The sequence below is a fragment of the Amphiura filiformis genome, chromosome 3 (assembly GCF_039555335.1).
Source record: "Amphiura filiformis chromosome 3, Afil_fr2py, whole genome shotgun sequence".
NCBI classification, from domain to species: Eukaryota; Metazoa; Echinodermata; class Ophiuroidea; order Amphilepidida; family Amphiuridae; genus Amphiura; species Amphiura filiformis.
Window position 1 is genome coordinate 5,549,064 of NC_092630.1, and position 20,548 is coordinate 5,569,611.

Here is a 20,548-nt window from a genome sequence, read left to right on the forward strand (position 1 = left end):
GAGGTCACAGCTGAGGGCACTTTTCAAAATGTCGGACCAACATAGTACACCGTTAAACTTAAAATAGTTACTTAAAAAGAGGTATAATTGACCTGATCTTGAATTAATTTTGATCCCAGTACAGTAAAATTAAGTCAATGTAATAATAGGAAGATACCGGGGTCACAGTTGAGGTTGCCTTTCAAAATGGCCACCAAAAGAGCTGCATGATATCAGCCACAAAGCCACAGATAAAAGTGTTAAGAAAGAAAGTTGTCTTTGATAAGAGAATGTAATAGTTGTCTTTGATGAATCATTCAATAGTTGTCTTTGATCATTGTCACCTCTAAGCAAGTGTTTCAAAGTGCTATATAGCGAGCTACAAAGTGCTATATAGCGAGTCAAGATGGCTAATATGATCACCAAATCTCCAAAATGACCACCAGAGAATTGTCCCTATGTATTGACTATTGACAAAGGGCAGGATATTTACTTCATACTCTTCTTGGTTTCACTGAATTCTTTTTATTGTGTGTTTATCTTGAGATCACTCACATCGATATCACTACATTAAGAAAATTATTCTTCATTATCTAGCCTATCTGAAATCAAAGCGGCATATAGGTCATATATATCTTCTTTTGTGAAAACGTTGCATTCTCTGAAAAGAAGATAGCTGCACTTTGAGTCTGCTAAAACCTTTTCCTTCTTTGACACCAATAGACTGCTTTGTTCTCGATGTTGGTAAAGAAACTGTTGAAATCACAAGACAACTGTGATTACCTGGCGATAACTTTGGATGTCATTATTGTCATACCTCTTGTTTGTCTCTCAACATACTTGATGCTTTATGTCAAGGAAAAATGCAACAATGATCAATTGTCTTGCATATAGGCCTACTGGCAAAAGCGAAATCCTCATACATGACTGGTAGGTGTAAATGTCCTGACTAAAGTCATCGGGTCAACGGCACATGCAATGCCAGTTGCCTCTGCTGTAACTTCAAGAAGCAAGTTAAAAAGTGACACACTGGCCTATTCAAAACAACACGGACTAGACATCTGGTTTGAGAGTGGTAAATGGCTAATTTGTGTGTGCCTTTGATTTAAAAGAAAAGGAACAAAAGAAAACTGAAACAAAAGAGCTGACAAAAATACAAGTTATGAAAAGTACAGAGAAGTAAAAACTGAAATAAATATTGCTTTAAAATAAAGCTTCATCAAAGAAACTGTGTAGTCTCGTTGTTGCGCTTGTTGCACATCGTATAGGCCAATTAATTTGTCACTTTTAAAACTGGACCTTCGTCTATTCAATTGCTTGTAACTCTTCTTCTTGAGGTCACATTGGATTCAATGTGGTGTCATAATGTGCAGGATTAGATAGTGCATCTATTACAAAAACCAATTTACCCCAATATGGTTAAGTTTTGAAATAATTGTGCTTATTTTTCCAAGTGTAACTTGGATCGGGGGGCTCTCAACTTTAGAAGTGATGGGTATGTGCCTACCGTGTCATAAGTAGGGGCCTATCGGTAACAAAGCGTTATTTTAAAAAGGGGGTCATTGGGTACAAACAAAATAAAAAGGGGGTCATTGGGTATAATATTTTGAAAAAAGGGGTCATTGAGTATAAGATTTCAAAAATGGGTCATCGGGTAGAATTTTTTGAAAAAAATGGAGCAAAATTTGAAAGTTTTGACATTATTTTGTTGCATTTTGATGATGTTCTTCTAGAAAAAAGGGGGACATTGGGTAGCCGCAACCAAAAAGGGGGGTCATCGGGTATGACTCGGGTTGACTTTAAAAAAAGGGGGTCATCGGGTATTAGTCGACTTTAAAAGAGGGTTGACAGGCACATACCGTCGCTTCCAAAGTTGAGTGGCCCCCTGGGGTAAGGATACTTTCTTAGTGCAGTATATTTAGTTAATATGTTGCCCTTTGTGAACATAAATTATTCCTGTGGACATTTTAGTGGTCACCTTGACTTGGTGACTCGTTCTTTTGCACCCTCAAAACAATAACTTAGAGGTGACAATGATTGAAGACTACGATTACATCAAAGACAACTATTTCAATGTTTCAAATATTTTTTTCAATAACATTATCTGAGGCTTTGTGGCTGATTATACTGTACTTTGATAAATATTAATCCAAATTCAGTTCAATTATGCCTCTTAAGTGACGGTGTACCATATATATGGATTTGGCAGCCATTTTGAAAAGCGTCCTCAACTGTGACCTCCTGGTAGCTACCTATTGAAATCTTAATTTAGCGTTACATTACTGACATCAATACTTAAACAAAATCTGGTCAATTATACCTCATAATTGACAATGATAAACGTATAATGCTTTTCTTTGAATTTTGGTGGCCATTTTGAAAAGCGCCCCAACTCCTGGTACCTTCTTATTAATATACCGACTTATTTATACATTACTTTCATAAATACAAATCCATAATCTAACAAATTCTATCTTTTATCCGCCTATTTTAAGAGCATAATTGCTTTTCATTGGATTTTGGCAGCCATTTTGGAAAAAAAGTGCCCTCACAGGAAAGTTTTCAGGATACAGGATTTTTACCTTATACATTTTTGTTCCTCAGTTTCTCCTTTCATGTGTGGGACCTAGCTCATTTTTAATCTGGTCTATTTGGCCATTTTTCAGCATAGCTGTATGATAGGTAATAACAAGATGAGCAACAGCTTCACTGAGAGACGTTTTTTCTGGCAACACTGTCATTAAAATATTATCAAATCGTGTCTCACTTTACGTGTATTGATGCCAATTTCTTTTGGTACATTATCAACCCTAATCAGGATTTTCAGTGAAAGTAAATGCTCAAAATCCATATTTTTCCACACTACCTTATAATGTCAACAATCCTAAAAAGTTCAAAGTTTCTGGCAACACTGCTCTCCAGTAAAACAATTACCAGAACTTTTTTCTATAGATAGGTAGACCAATACCTTATCTACCTACCCTGCAAAAAATAATTTAAAAAAGCACCACTTTGGAGGTTACGTCATTTTTGAAAAGATCATTTTTTTCATAAATAAATTAATGAAAAACACCCCTATTTTACAAAATGGTATCTACCATATTGAAATAATTAATTGTTTTGTTTACTTCGCTTTTGGAAAGGACAAGGATGGATACTTCATTGTATGGGAGAAGATTATTTTAATTCACGTTCTTCATACAGAAATATGACCTAATATTTAAGCATTTTTCCAGTTGTGAAAAGGGTAAAAATAGTGAAAATTGGGTCAATTCATATTTTGGCCGTTACCATGGTAACCATAGATGAAGAGGTAAAATTTTAACCAAATTTATACATGTTGACTCAATGTCTAACCATGTGCAATGTATAAAGAAAATCGATTTTTTGAAGTCTGCCACCACATCTTTGATTTTTATACACAAGGTCTCTTAATCTCTCACAGATTCAGATTTCAAATGGATTCACCCATTTCAGGTAATCCCATTTGAAATTCACACTCCCTGTGTGGAAAATTAAGGATAAGTATTGCATAGGAGGTGTTTGGATTGCAACTGGAATAGCCCAAACTGATCTTTTCCATGCAATCTGTCAGCAATTTCAATTCTACATCAAATTAAATGTAATTGACAGTATTAATAGAAAACAACAATGTACTAAATGACACCCGTCATTTAGCTTATTACTTTTAAATCTTAAACAGAATATGATCTTGGCATAAAATCAAGCATTCTTCCTTATTTGAAACACTTAACATATGCAGTATGGCATGACTTGAGGATATGGCTTTTCCCCCCAAATGGGAAATAAAACTGAAAACATCTTCACTCTGGTCATCACTGTCCATGACATTGACAAAATCAAGAATCATTGTTTGACATGAAATGCCATCCAGCCCTTCTGTGGAAAAAAAAATACGCGGAGGGGCTTTGGCACTTGCATTTCAACTTGTATATCACCTGCATACAAAATAGAAGGTATTTTTTTCTTATGGTCAGGCAAGGGTATCCAGATAATCCTAAACTGCACAAAAAGGAAGCGGTATATTACTATATAACTGACAATTATTTGTTTATGGTATGAAAACAAGCAAATATTAGGGATTTCATTGGGTGTAACAAAATGTCATATTTCCACTTTTGGGTGTATGTCAGGGCGGGGCAGGAGGCAGAGTGCTGCATGGTAAATTATGCTTTATTCCACAAATTTCCCTCTCTTTGGTCAACTTTGTATCCTAACTCGCTTTTGCCTCCTCACACACCAACTGGGCTGGCGTGCGTATTAAGGTTGGTCTGAACCCTGGAATTATGAAAACTTTCGGGCCTCATAACTGCTAAATTATTAGTCTAAAGAATATAAAAGTATACATTTTTAGAATGGAAATGACTTGATGAATTCATCTGTGAGGTCCAATTTGGGCCAAAATGCTCATTTTGGAGAAAATCCCAAAAACGGGTTTTTGGCCTACATTTTTTTAGTAACGTAACAAAAAAATTGTTTGGCCAAAAAAAAATTTTTGTTAATTTTAAAAACTAGATAAAAATATCTAGGGAGCGTTTTTTCATTTTTTTGAATTTTGACCAACTTCAACAAAAATATTTGAAATTTGGGCGAAAATCAGGCTTTTTTATGATTTTTTTTTAAAAATTTTGTATTTTTTGACCATTTTGGTGCAATTTTCTCAAAGTTGGTCAAAATTCCAAAAAATAAAAAAACGGTCCTTAGATGTTTTTATCTAGTTTTTAAAATTAATAAAAAATTTTTTGGCCAAACAATTTTTTGTTACGTTACTAAAAATTTGGGCCAAAAACCCGTTTTTGGGGATTTTCTCCAAAAATGAGCATTTTAGCCCAAATTGGACCTCACAGATGAATTTAGCAAGTCATTTCCAGTCTAAAAATGTATACTTTTATATTCTTTAGACTAATAATTTAGCAGTTATGAAGCCCGAAAGTTTCCATAATTCCAGGGTTAAGACCACCCTTAATGGCCTGATTTTGTATCACAAGGAAGGAACTTCCATGTCAATACATCTGGCTCCAAACATATGTTCATTCAGGATACCTGTTGCACTATGTAGGCCTACAAAACTACCTAAGGTGAAAATGATAACCTATATTGGGTCTAAACCGAAAACATACTCGCCATATGAACTAGATTTTGAGTTGAAATCAAACCATGTGGATAAGTAGATTATCAGTATTACAGATCTGACAGGTAGCCCTAAACACCAGTAGCATGATGAGTAAGTACACCCATTTGGCTAATGTGATATTTCCTCTTGTAACCCATTTTTCTTTTGGATTTTCTCTCCTAACATTCTCATCTGTTAGGACACAGTTCTTCGACCCCAATATGTGTGTACAGTTACATAATGACCTTTGAATGTGTTGGGAGCTTAAACTCATAGTCCACAACTTGAAGTTAAATATTGAGCTATGACTATTGAGCTTTGTGCTAGCCATGTAGGCTTCAATATAAAGAGAGAGTTTGAGATATTTTCTCAAAATATCAAGAGCTATCTCAAGAACCACTGAACCAATACTAGGCTTGTTTGTACTCATTTTACTGCATTTTTCATGGTGATTCCAAATATGGTCATACAAATGTACAATTTTGAAATTTTGAATTTTTAAAGAAAATTTGAAACTTTTCGTCTGCAGACGACACCTGCCTGGAGAGGGGTAATGAACTCTGGCAATGCGACTATTTAGCTTATTATATGTTTTGTTTTTGTTTCCCTTTGCAATTTCCCACAGGTGGTTTAAGAAGCCCATGCATACAGACCCAACAGATGCTGTGCAGATCCATCAAGATGTCTTAGCTAAGAAGTCAGTTGGCATTCACTGGGGAACCTTCAGGCTGGGCAATGAGGTAATACATGACTTGCTGTCTTACTTGAGGTAGTCCTTGTTGAAACACTGGTGTTGTCAGTGAGGTTGATGGTGAATGAAGAGTATACTCAAAGCCTCCAAAGGGAAGGGTTAAAGCAATACTCTGGTGACCATGAGTTCTTCTTGAAGGAGTAACTGAAGATCCATCAAGAAGGAGCTGTAATGTTGGCAGAATATGTTTTGAGATTATGGTCCAGTAAAAACAATAGAAAATAAAGAATTTCTCAACTCTTTGACGTTTTTTACAAGCAAAAGGGGCATGTAATATATAATTATTATTGTAAAGCTTATTTTGAAGAGAATCTGCCTGTCCAATATCTCAAAAAATGAAAACACCAACATTACAGCCCATTAGTGGTGGATGGTCATATAAACTGCTCAAATAAAGAAAGTCCGCAGTCATGTAACCCGTCCTACACCAAAACCTGATCTTGTTATGAACATTTGATTGATACGGTTGTGTGCAGAATCTTGTTAGCTCTAATTTGATACCAAACACTCAAAAGTGACAAAGACTGATACCAGTTTATGGCATTTGGTGCATTTTCAAAAGTTGCAAATCAAAACGATAACGCGGTCGAAATTGCTTAAGCGTGGCAATGTGGTCAAGCTTGCTTGCCCACGATGAACCCATGTCGACTATCCCAAGTGCGCGCTTTATTCAATTGTTAATTTAAAACGCATGGATTGCTACAGTGCTTTACTGATGAATACTAGGGCTCGATGCGATCGATATGACCTAGCGGTTGTTTCGGGCTTTATCAATGGTCGCGCTGTGCCATTCACCTCTATAGCTCTGGGCGTGGTCCATTTTAATTTGCAACTTTTGAAAATGCACCAAATTTCATATACTGGTCTCAATCTCTCTGAATTTAGAGTTTTTGGTGGCAAATTTGGTATCAAGTTGGAGCTAACAAGATTCTGCACACAACTTTACCAATTAAATGTTCATAACACAATCAGATTTTGGTGTAGGACGGGTTACATGACTGCGGACTTTATTTGAGCAGTTTATATGAAATGCAGGAAAAGTATGATTACATGCACATAATAAGATTTTTGAAGAAATTAGCTCCCAATAAGAAAACCAAAGAGTAACAAAGATGGAGAAATTTTCCACCATTTTGAGAGTCCACTTAATTCAACACAACTTGATTTGAAAGCAAAGATATGGCATTTTACCTGAAAAATTTCAGAGGTGATACTTAATAGAGCATCCGGCATTTTGGACAGAGTGCTCTCCTACCTCTTGAAATGAATTCATGTTGGTGTGACAGTTTTTAATATGCTTTTCGTTGTGTTTATTGGTGTTTGAGGAAAATTTCAATGATAATGTTTTTATTTTTTTGAATTCTGTTTTCATTCAAGTAAATTAATGGTATAAATTAAGTTCCATTATGACAATTAAAGACATTAGAATGCATGGAAACAATTTATCGGATCTCCACAGCTCTTAATTGCATTATTAAGTGCCGATTCTTTCAAGAAATTGCCATTGTTTTATGAGTAACAATACTTTTTGTGTGCAGTTTATTATATTATAATAGATCAACTATGTCATCAATTTTTGAGAACAAGAACATAATTATGTTAGTGTCTGTATAAATATGTATGACAAATTATCATTATCAAATATATTAATTAGTTATATAAGCCCTTGCCTTTACTGTGTGGTCAACAGAGTTATATAAGCAGTAAATTAGTTAGTGCTAGCTGATTAATTAATCAAAAGAAACAGTCAAATGCACCCGTGTGGAAATCTGTAGGGCCTAGATCAATTTGAACATATTTATTGTTTTCCATATCTATTCAACACATATGGAATGCAGTAGGACTTGAATATGCATCTCTTCACTTTCATACAAAAATGTACATGATAAAATCAACAAAATATTTGCTGTAATTAAGCCTCTGTGGCAGTTGAGATGGGATTTAAGAATTTCCTCTCTTTTGACCACAAAGTTGATAGTGAAATTGTTTATATGATTTGTTGAGTGTGGCCTAAGTTCTTTTCCTTGTTCAATTCCTGTATTATTTGTATTAAACACTCCCACTCTAATAAACACCCTTCTCCGATGGACAAAAATGCAAGAATTTCCATGCCATATCGTGTAAGCTTCGAACTGGCATCAGTCATGTTAGTGATGATTTCTAAATTGCATGGGCAAACCTATTATGACTCAAACGTCCATCCATTTCATTGCCTAATTATATGGTAGAATCTCACTAATTTCATCAGAATCTTGTTTGATGATGCCCTGACGAATGTAATTTTGTTGTATATATGGAAAACATGTTCCACATGGGGGTGCCGCCATCTTGAATTTCAACCTGAAAGTGAGTGATTCTTCTGAGGTTCGTTGTCGATTTTGAAGCTTTTTCCACTGAAATTATCACTTCTAATAAACGCCCCCTTTTAGAAAAATGCAATACACTCGGGAAGTTTATTACAAACAATTTCTTTTTGTTCCTTCCAAATAGGCCAGCATGCTTTGTATAGGCTTTTTAGCCTAGCGTGGGCATGGTCCCTGTGAACACGATCCAAGTGTGTTCCCCACATGAAGCGATCATTTAACAAACAGCAAACGAACACACAAAAACTTTAAAAAGGCAAACAGACAAGAATAGATACCGCAAACACGTGGCATGTGCAACTAGTATGTCAAACAACTATCTAGAAAAGATTGAAACTTACTTTGCAAAACTGATAGTTGGCCACAAGATTTAAAGCCTTAATGTACGATTTCCGTCAAATTTTGATTTTGTTATTCTTTATTCAAAATGTTGAAATAATATTAGTAATAACTGACAAGAAGGGTTGCTGTCCATTTTAGGTTGAAATAACAAGGTAAAGTGAAAAAAACCCACTGTTTATTTTGGCCATTTAACACACAGTTCTATGGGAGGACACATTATCATAATTTTTAAATTATGATAATATGTCGAACTTTGCTCTGTTGACCTACAAAGACAACAAATTTGGCCGATTCCATTCAGGTGCAAGTTGGGACATGTGTAGACATTACATATATATGCAAAAAAATCAGGTTTGAAAAAAATGAACCAATTTCATATTATAAGATCGTACATTATGGCTTTAAATTAAAAGGAATTTATAACCTCATCAAGTTTCTGTTTCCACAGATCCAATTTTATGAAACAATCATGCAAGATTAATGTTAGTAGTCTTTTGTAATGAATAAACAGTACCATGGCAAACTATTTAAAAATAATATTCAAGTTGAGATACATATCAGTCAGTGGGCAAATAAAGTTTTATTTTAGGAAAAAAATCCCTTGTTTCAGTGCAGATCAGCATCTGAGAAGGATTTGATTAAAATTGGATTGCTGCTAAGCAACAAAAAATAACAGTTCTCATTCAAAAAGTCATCTTCAGTCTACCATCAATCTAAAAAGGCCTGAACTGTGACTTCAGAACATGAAAGCAATGTTATATGGAAATTGCACAGGAAAACGAATGTATATTTATAACTAAATCAGAGCTTTATTATGTTTACACTGGGAGGTTCTAAACTAGGGTCAGTCGGTCAGGTGTTTATGACTGGAAAATAGTTCGATCACAAGTCAAGTTGGTTGCGAAATTGGAAACTAGACATTTTTGCTCAGTCTGAGGATTTGGTTTTGAAGAGAATTAGCAAGACTAGTAAAAAGTCAATAGATAAATATAAAAAGTATATTAAAAAAATGACTATGATCCATCCTAACTGAGTTGACACCTGCCTTAAGAATCACTAATTGAATACAATGGTCCCAGGGTGTCACAGCCGAGAAGGGGGAAGAGGGGAAATAAAAACAGGTCGTTGCCTTATAAAACACAATAACTGTGACATTTCAATAGGTCCTTATCACCATGAAAACATACATTCTAATAGGGGAAGATGCGTCAAGATCAGTCAAATCGGGGAGATGTGCTCATACATAGAAAAAAACAGCGATCTCCTAGTTAGTCATGACAGTATATTGTGCAACCAGGGGTTTGATCTTTCAACACATAGCATCCATGGATTATGTATTCCATGAGTAATAGGTGAAAGACAGGGGCCTATTGTAGGGGGTTAAATCCTTATATTTTATTGTTGTTCAACTTGTCTTCCTATAGGAAGTTTATTTATTATTAATGGAATGTTTTTTAACCGTTCCGAGCCCGTTTTTGTATAAATAGCGGAAGTTATAGGTGAGGTGTTCAGGTCTGGTGAGAAACATGTAGGAATAAGTCATTTTGTTTGTAATGAATTATATGAGTTGGCAATAGAATTGAAATTGACATACAAACTGAACTTTCTGTGTGTTTTAACAAAAGTTTCATTGGGGCATTTGACATTTCGATGTAGTAAATGGTACTGGTAGGTACGATTATTGATATGATGGTGTTATGATAAAGTTTTATGGGAGTGTTTGACATTTAGATGCATGCAGTCATATTACTGAGAGAGGTCACAGAAACTTTTAGAAATGGGAACCGGCCTTTTTCTTGTCTTACTTCAATCAGGCAATTTCTCTGTTTGATATAGTTTTTGCAAACATTAATTATTTCTTCATGTAATTATACATGAAATTAGTGCTAAAGGTTAGTGTTATAGGGTTAGGATTAGGATTAGCTGATGCTTTCTTACACAAAATATTACACAAAGGATCGATCAAACATTTGACATTTGATTAACTTTTATTCTTATACCCACTCTTTTCAATATTGGAAATCCAGAATCTTCCCTTTTTCTTGATAAGTGACACTGAGCATCTCATCAGAGACAACTGCAACAGTTGGCATCAGTGATGTAGCAAGGTTTTTGGCAGAAACTTCTTTTTTTCATTTACACAAATCAGTTAATAAAACAAACTGCATAAAATGTGATTTAATGAATTCAAGCATCATGTTGTTTCAGGTATATTGCTGATAACGATCGAAAGGCAAAAGTGATGCATGCTTGGAATGAAATGGCTAAAATCTGCTGTCGCTGGTGATGAATTTAACAGCTTTTGAGCCCTTCTCATTTCTAGCAAGCATCACTTTTGTGTATCGATGGCTATCAGCAATATACTTCAGAGAAAGAGAGAGGAGAGAGTAGACAATCGCTGATCAACCTATCTGTAGAGACCTAAAACAAGTGAGTGAAAGTTATCAGTGGCATAGCCAGCACTTTATCAGAGGGGGGAGGGCAAAGGGGGCAAGACAAATGGGGGGGGGGCACCTTTTGGCAACAAAATCAGTTTATGGTACAAATGCGCACTTCGTGCGTGAAAAATTTTGCCATATTGAAGCTAAACTGGTGAAATATGGTACAAAAGCGGAATATATTTGTGCGAAGCGCATAAAAATTGGCACTTTTAGGTTAGAATGGCAAAATATGAGGTTAATTTGGTCAGAAACATGAAAGAATCTTACATATCGGGGTGGCCACCATCCCACGGGGGGAAGACAGACCTGCCAACCTCTGAAAGTCCAAATGCGGGACACTAAAAATTTCTTCCAAAATTCCAACGAAATTACGATTTAACCTTCCGAATTCGGAAACATTGACACAGTGAAATGCTGAAAATAACCTCTTCACCAATCCGAAAAAGATACGCAATTCATCGGTTATACAATGTTGCATCAATGAACCATGCACCGAGCGATGAGGCGAAAATTATAGCCTCCTTTTAATGGCAACGTTCATACATATCCAATGGATTACAATGGGCAACGTGAATTTAACACGCAAGCACGTGCTAATCAGGCTTTTAATAGCGCCACCACATTTTCAATGCATTTAAATAGGTATAGCGCCGCCGCAATTTTTTCGTGCCAGACGATATCGGACAATTTGTTGGTTTTTTTAATGATTTTTTTTTTCAATGGACGGAAATGCGGAATGCGGGGACGCCCCGCATTTTCGGGTTTTAAACTTGAATGGGACTGTCCGCAAAATGCGGGACAGTTGGCAGGTCTGGGAAGAGGGGGGGGGGCAAGACTTTTCACAGGGGGCTGCTGCCCCCCTCTTGCCCCCTTGGCTATGCCACTGAAAGTTATAGAGAGATATGAGTGGGGGAGTGAGATATAGGGTCTATGATGTGAGAGAAGTTAGAGAGAGAGATAATAGTGGGGAGAGACAGCTTTCTATACTGACAGAAAAGTTTGTAAAAATTATAGGCCTATGTGCAGCTAATTTTAGCATACATTGTGTATTCAAGTTCATTATACTGTTCATCATTACCCAACCAGAGGTCAATTTTTTTGAGGGAGAATGAGTGAACGAATCACGCACCTGGGAGTTGGAGAGAGAAAAAGAGACAGCTTCCCTTTCTAAAAGGTTCCTAACAAATTACCGTAAAAACTTGATAGTTAGCATATGTGCTTACTATCGAGCACTTTTGAAAACATGAAATTGTACCAAAGTCCGGTGCTTTACCAACTGAGCTAATGGGGTTGAGACACATATTTGCAGGTTTTACTTGTTCGTATATAACTATGTGTATCAATGATTTGCTCAAAACCCTTTACACTTTTGTGGATGGGACTCTTCATGTTTGCATATTTTAGAAGCGCTTGATAGTAAGCACATATGCTAACTATCGAGTTTTTACGGTATATGTGCAGTTAATTTTAGCATATTCAAGTTGATTATACTGTTCATCATTACCCAACCCAAGATGAAGTTTTGAGGGAGAATGAGGGAGCAACAGGGTTGGGACCGAAAGCTTTCTTCACTAAAACAAATTGTTAACAAATTATATGTGCAACTAATTTTAGCACCTTCAAGTTCATGTTAACCCAAGCCAAGGTCAAATTCTCTGATTAAATCCACTTTTGTTTTCATTTCCATTCTTACTCATGCAGTTCTACTTGGACCCACCGGAGGAGATCAAGGAAGCTATGAGGGCAAAAGAGTTAGCTGAGAATGATTTCTTCACCTTGAACCATGGGGAAGTGAGACATGTGGTCAGTGAGTAAACGCTGTGGTTTGACCCGGGGGCACTCAACACAAATGACCATACGGATATGCTCCCCGGAAAGACCCCCTTTTGGGTTTTCGCAGTCTCGAAAGACCCCTATATTTGACCAAAATACAGCTCCGAAAAGACCCTTGATTTTGATAATTTCAGCTCTAAAAGACCCAAAATTGCTCATTCCTCATATTTCTTGTTTTTTCAGGCGATTTTCAACCAAAAAGCCAAGAAAGACCCTTGATTTTGACTTTTCGCAGCTCCAAAAGACCCCATTTTACTTGTTCACAGCCGGTTCGCAGCTCGAAAGACCCTTTTGCAGTGCACGCCGTCAGCTCCCAAAGACCCACCACCTCAAAATTCGGGGAGCATACCCACCAAAAATTTTGATGTGCCCCCGGGGTTTGACTGCCAGGGAATCATCAGGGAGTGACCTAGACAGAGGATGAATGACTGAAGACGCTGTAATCGTTTCTTCTACTACAAATCGCTTCTGTTTCAGAATATTGCAGAACTTTTGTTGTTTTTAACCTAAGATGGCCTAGCTCAATCTTATTCACCCATTGCACGGTTCTGTCATATCTGAGGAAGCCTTGAACTGGCAATAGTCATGAGAGGAAGAATTAGGTAACTTTACATAGCGTTTTTACGACTGGTTTAATTCTCATTTTTATATGCTGACATATCTAGGCTCTTCTCGCATGGCGGTACTGTGCAATGGGCAAATTGTGTATTTGACCAAATAAGGAAGCAAACTTGTTGTGTCCATTTTTAAAGATATAGGCCTAAAAAGGTGACCATATATTATGCTTAATCTTGCCCTTTGACCTGAAATGGACCAGTTGCTGATAACTTGTAAAAGTTACTCACAAATGGCCTGGCAGCTTTTCAACTTGCCCAGATAATTCATTATATTTTGGCTACATACATGCTCTTTTCATGATAGCCTTCTGGTGGAGGCTATAATACTAATCAGGCTAAAATGTACAACTGTAGTCGCCAACAAGATAGACTTGGACTGAGTAAGGTTTGATCTTTCCCTAGAGAAGTCCTTTTCAGAGGGCTAAGCTTTAGGAACTCTGCAGAGAGAAGATGGCACTTGCTCTGAAGATGACATGACTTTGGCTCTGATGATGGCACTCGCTAGAGTTCCCAAAAGCTCAGCCCTCTGAAAAGGACTTCTCTAGGGACAGGGTTCGGTTTTTGCCGGCAAAAACCTGTTTTTGCCAGCAAAGTGGCAAAAACCTGGCAAAAACTGTTTTTGCCAGTTTTTGCCTGCTTTAAACTGGCAAAAATGGCAAAAACTGGCAAAAACTCACATATAGTCACTCAGATATTAAAAAGTGACACAGAAAGCTCATAAACAGTAACACACAACTTTTAACAAATCATTCAACATATTTTTTGTCTCATCAAGTCCTTAAAATGAAAATGTTTTGAATTTGATACATGCCACATTTCGATTAAATGCACTTGAGCAATAAAAGTGCATGCCTTTAATTTCTTAATATATTGTTTATAATTACAAAATCTGGCCTTGTTACACTCTGGAACTTATTTTTGTAACTTAATAATTTGTTTTGAGATGAAAAAACTGAACTATAAATCACTCTTTTAGTTTTTGCCATTTTTGCCGCCAAAAACTGGCAAAAATTGTTTTTGCCAAGTGGTTAAAACCGCGGTTTTTTCCACCTGCGGCAAAAACCTGCGAACCCTGTCTAGGGAAAGATCAACCCTTACTCATATTTACCAACCTACATGTAGAGTACCAAGTACTTTCAAGTCATAAACTTGGCCTGTTGCATCTTATCGTTATCCTTGAGGGGCATGGTAAGTTTCTGCACTCAAACGATACCATGATTAATTATGGCATCAGATCCAATGATGTTATTAGTTAATCAGCAAAAGAGTCAATCATAGCACATTTCTACTTTGAGTGACATGTGACGTTATGCAGATGCAGCATTTCGAGTTTACTAAACCGAGAATGCATCATTGAGTGCAATGGGCTAATCCAGGGGGAGTATGAATTTCAAATGGAATTAACATAATTAGCAACTCTGTTTGAAACCCAGTCTCCCTCAGGGGCCGATTCAAGAGAATATTTCTCAGAGGTGTATGAGATTCAAATGGAGCTGCCTAATGTGCTCATTCCATTTGAAATTTATACTCCCTCTGGGAGATATTTCCAAAATCTTCCACATGGGTACAGCTCAACTGATCATACTTTTCCTACATTCGACCTTGCATGATTTTTGAGTTGACACAGTCATGAAAATAACTATAGATACTTGACAGACCATTCATTAGTAGCCCAGTTCTGAACCTTTTCATTGATCATTCATAACAATAGGTATCTGATGGATCAGTGAAGATAAAGACGGGATTATAATATATCCGTAACCTTGATATTATAGTACATCTCGAGGAAAAAGTGCAATGGACATGTTTTCATTTTGTTTCAAATATCCCGCGCATGAAAATTGAGTATTTAACCCAAAATGGAAAATGGAACAATTGATTGGAAATCTGTTTTGTTTTAACAGATTTTTTGACATCTTTTTCTGCACTGTATTATACCTAAATTAAGAAATTTGATAAATATTCAAAGAAAATATAGGTCATCCAAAAAATGTTGATTTTTACACATTTTGGGGCAAAAAAGGAAAAATAAGCAAAAATATCAAAATCTGTTTTAACAGCTTTATTCATCAAGTCATAACAAACGGCCTACATGCTTAATTTCTAATAAAATATTGAAATTGTGAAAAATATAGGTATTTATTGATTTTCATGTTTTTTCTTGCAAATATGCTAATAATATGCAAATTATGAAATTGCAAAATAAAGTTTCTACATAGCATACATCTTTCAAGTGTGATGTTCAAAATGACAGACATCAAAAAGAGATTCGATGAAATGTAAAGGTGTAGTAACAATTTTGGCAAGGACTGTCTGGTTAGGCAAAGTAAGGTAAGTTGAGCTGTAGTGTGGATTTTAAATGTACAAAGGGTCTAGAACGCATATACCTGGCATGATGATGTATGAAGGGTTAAAATTGCAAAGGCTGGCAGGATATAATGAAATGGTCAGTTGGGCTATTCCAGTTGAAATCCATACACCCCCTGCGGAAGTCATGACCTTAATCTCCCACACAGGTGGGTGTAAATTTCAAATGGAGTCACCCATTCAGGTAACCCCATTTGAAATTCACACTCCCTGTGTGGAGGATCGAGATCATGTCTTCCACAGGGGGCGTATGGATTTCAACTGGAATACCCCATTGCCAAAGGGCAAGTGCCAAATTCGCATCCTGTACTTAATGTTGTATCTTAATCTATCAGGTTTACCCATAAGGCTTTCATAAAGGACTTTTCCTCTTTTTACAGCATTAATTTATAACTTGAGAAGACAGGTGACACATGTCTGGTTTGTAAATAGCAATATCGCACCTCAGGAAACATTCACTACACACTTCCAGGCTGACATTTGTCAAATTCAATGTGGGCAGGGGACATCTGCCTTCCTAAGTGAAAACACCCTGGATGAATCCTCGAGAGTGGGGTCTGCATCAGTGTCGTCTCCCAGGATGTTCACCCACAATAGAAAAAAAGATCTTTTGAAAGAAAATTCACAAAATTTCCACATTTTAGCTCCCCGCACCCCCAAAATAAATCTTGGCTGTGGGCATGCCGGAATCCACCATGTTTGTAAGTCGCTTGGACGGCAATATATGGTATGCCTCCTAATTATTTCACTGGCAAACTTAATTTGATAACTTTATTCAAAAAATGTGTACTTCTTTGCATTTTTGGTGTAATGCATTGTTGTGATAATGCACTATTATGCCAAACCTTTATAATACTCTAAGGCCTTTGCAGATAATGCTGAAGGTACACTATTTTTTGTCTCCATTGGTGACAATCCAATAATGACAGAGTTCAGAGTTACCATAGGAGCAATTTTAAGACTAAATATCCTAGTTTAACCCTTTTTACTCATGAGGGGATTTTTTTTTCTGGAAATGGTTCAGTGGAATTATTTTTGAAATGGTGTGAATATTTTTTCGTACCATACTCCTTTAAGAACATTCTAAGTATGAAAACATCTTGTACATGTAATTTATTGTGTATATAAAGATATATTGAATAAGTTTTGTATAATGTAATACTAAGTGGATTGCATGGGTTTGAATGTATATATTTTTATATAAACAACATAGATAGACTGTTCATAGGGAGTTTTGGGAAATTTCTTGATGGCATATGGCACACTGAACCATTCAGGCCAGTTTATAATAAAAATGACTTAGGAAAATTTAGAAAAAATATTGGAATATGTGATCTGAATGTTTGTTGATGTAATATACAGGCTGTATCAAAATGATTGGTACCCGTCAGGTTTTGGTGTTTATTGATAAGCCCGCTTCTTCAATATGCAACATTGTATCTTCTTGAAATGCCCAAGATTTATAGTTTTTGACCTTTTATAACATTCATCTATAAATAAGGTAGCCCTCTGTTGCATTTTGATGTGGTAGTTTTGTTCATAATCACTGCAAACTGATGAGTACCAATCATTTTGACACAGCCTGTATTTCCTCCAGATATTTAACATCCATAATATTGATTTTTCATCAACAAACATTCGTTAGAAGATAAGAATTAACTGGGACAGTGATAATATACTTGTTGCATCCAATATTTGATGTCGAATTGCAAAGTACAAACCAAGTCTGAACAGAGCTTTTCAACTGAAATTTCCCAGGCTGCTTCAATGAGCCAGTCCATCTCTGAGCAACAAAATTATGTTGGTTTACGGAAGACGATGATTTGTTTATGAAAGAAATTATTTGAGATTGATGATTTGCTCTGGAATTATGTTGAATTATGAATTTGATAGCTTGTATAAAATAAAATGCTGATATTTTTTTTCTTCAAAAAATGCATTTTGATTTAAGAAATTAGAATGGCAGAACTTTTGGTGTTGATAATTACGCAAACAATCCTGTTGTTCAAACATCTATGCAGAATGGTCTTGATTATAATTGAATAATTGTTTTATATGTATATACAGCAATAAGATGTGCATGACAATAATATCAATTATTCTGTAGATAATAAAGTTTATGCACTTTGCCTTCTAATTTTACACATTAAGAATTGAATTGTAAATACAAGATGATATTAATAAATTAATAACAAGATATATTTCTTGTTTATGAAAAAACAGATCAAGCATTGTGATTGAAACTGATCATGTATAAACGATAACAATTAGATGCACAGAAAAGTGTATTTTGTGATGCTTAAAATCATAGTGTATTGAACGTTGCCTCTGAGAAATTCATGAATATAATAATTATGTGTGACACATTACAGCACAAATTTAAGGACATTCCATGTGCTGTGTATAATGTAGTTTGTTTGGATGGACATTTATGGTTTCCATGCAAAACAATGTCTGGTATTATATGGAAATAAGAATGTCAGTCATTAAACCTAGAATATCTAGATGTTTTCCTGTTAGTTGATAAAATATTTTTTTACAAAAATTGCATGCTACATATGCATAAATTAGGGCACTTAGTATAATCGTGACTTCTCTCTAGTCCGAAGGGTCGCTAGTCTGAAGGTTCTCTAGTCCGAGGGGTCGCTAGTCCAAAAACCAAATTAAATTTGCTAATCTGAAGGTTCTCTAGCTGAATATAGAATAAGGGTTAGGACTAGATAACCTTATTTACTATTTTCGCACTAGCGAATCCTCGGACTAGAGAGCCCGATATTCGGACTAGCGAACCTTTTGCAGAATGGTAAATTATGTGTCCGGACTAGCGAACCTTCAGACTAGCAAACCTTCGGACTAGGGAACCTTCGGACTAGAGAGTTGTCGCCAATATAATAGGGTAGATGCTAATTAGGTTGAATGATGACTATTATAGTGTATCTCATCTCAAGTTGAGAGTAACACCATTTTGGATTTTGCAGTGGCAGATTTGAAGCGCTGCGTTTACACGGTTGCGTCACCAGCATACAAATCGTGCTTCTACGCGTGTGTATACCCGAATTTGCCACTGCGAAATCCCAGATGGCGTTACTCTCAACTTAAGATGAGACAGACTACAATGTGTAATGCAATGAGGATTTAATTTTATACCAGATAATAAATTAAGCTTTAAATGCTAACACTCCATAAGTCCTGTTAATCAACAGTTGAGAGTCAAAAGATGACTTGAGCCGATTAAACAATTGTCATCAAAGAGGTATCATCATAAATTTGTACCAAATATTTACTCCCAAAATGTGAAAACCCTGTAGGTCTGCCATATCCAAAGTAATTATGAACCATATATTGGTAACCTATTTTCCTGGTTTTGATTTTATCATTTTTGAAATCTTCACACTCATTGACATTAGAGTGATTGTATCAAATGAAGTCACACATTTTATAATCTAATAATTTAAATTTGCATTGAGTGAAAGCACAAAAAACAATTAAGTGCATGTTTCCTGAAACTTCAAACATGTGTATCCTTTCCAAATAAAATGATGCAAGTATGCTGGAAATCATATTTAATTTTCAAGCTTCTAGAGAAAATGACTAATCTAACTTGTCTATTTTTGGGTTAACCAGGGAAGGATAATTAAAAACAGTCATCTAAATTTAATTAAGTAATAAGTAGATTTTATCAAGATGGATTTTCATGCATGTTATCAAGTGCAATGATATAGGCCTATATAATTATTGTTGTATAAGGTGGTTGTGTAAACTCATTAATATTCATCTAATATGTTTCTTTTGTCACAGAATAGAGGCCCTGCATGCTTTTATCTATTGGCTCCAAACAAAGGATTTGAACCGGTTTCCTTCCCCGTAATCATGGCGCAGTGCAGTCCATTCAATCAAATGTTGTCATCACCTATTTGATCGTAGTGCATTTGTTATGTGTGTTTGGGGAACTATCGCGGTAGATGCAATCATGCTTTTGTTGAATGAATTTGAGTAGTCCGCCACATTTACGGGATGATACATCATATAGTTTTGTACTAAGTGCCATTTGTGAGACTACCAATAACCCTCAAACTTCCAAAAAAAAGGGGGGCCTGGAATTTTTTATCCCTCTGAAGGGGAGGCCTTTAAAAATTATAAAGATCACCTTAATTTTTCTTGTAAAACATGATGCATGAGTTCACACTATTTTCTATGGGGTTGATGTTCATTTTTCATGGCCAAAAAAGGGCCCTGAATATATTTTAGGTCAGAAAGAGGGGCCCTGAAAAGAATTTACAAGGTTTTGTAAATTCTTTTATTTCAAATTATTGCTAATTATTATTGAAATATTGTAAAATTCACATTGCTGCATGCATGCATGCAAAACAGTAGCTACATTTAAGTGAAAATGGAAATATTTATCATTAAAATTAGGTTGGAAAGGAAATCAATCAATTACATGATTGAATTATGTTGACTTGGGCTGACTGTCAAGGTGTTGATTGATATGCATACTGGGTAGGTGCCAAAGATTCATTGTGCTGCCAAAACCATTCAGACTTCACATGAAACTGATCCTGGGGAACTGATTTAAACCTTGCATGCTTTATTTTCCAGTGTTTTAGACTAAATATAGATGAGTTGACTTCTGACATCATTGCCTGGCAGTATGCGCACATGTCATTACAATTTCCATTGTGTTTTGCCTGGCAGTATGCGCGCTCATCACATTTTGTTCA

At 35.8% G+C, this 20,548-nt stretch overlaps 1 protein-coding gene across 1 annotated transcript in view; it reads left to right on the forward strand.

The window, feature by feature from the left end:
• LOC140147926 (N-acyl-phosphatidylethanolamine-hydrolyzing phospholipase D-like) overlaps window positions 1-12,834 on the forward strand; it is a 52,262-nt gene extending 39,428 nt beyond the window's left edge. Inside the window, 2 exon segments of the mRNA XM_072169721.1 lie at window positions 5,739-5,853; window positions 12,712-12,834. Of these exon segments, the coding sequence (XP_072025822.1) occupies window positions 5,739-5,853; window positions 12,712-12,825 (229 nt within the window). The 3' untranslated portion in view covers window positions 12,826-12,834.
• The last annotated feature ends 7,714 nt before the right edge of the window (window positions 12,835-20,548 follow it).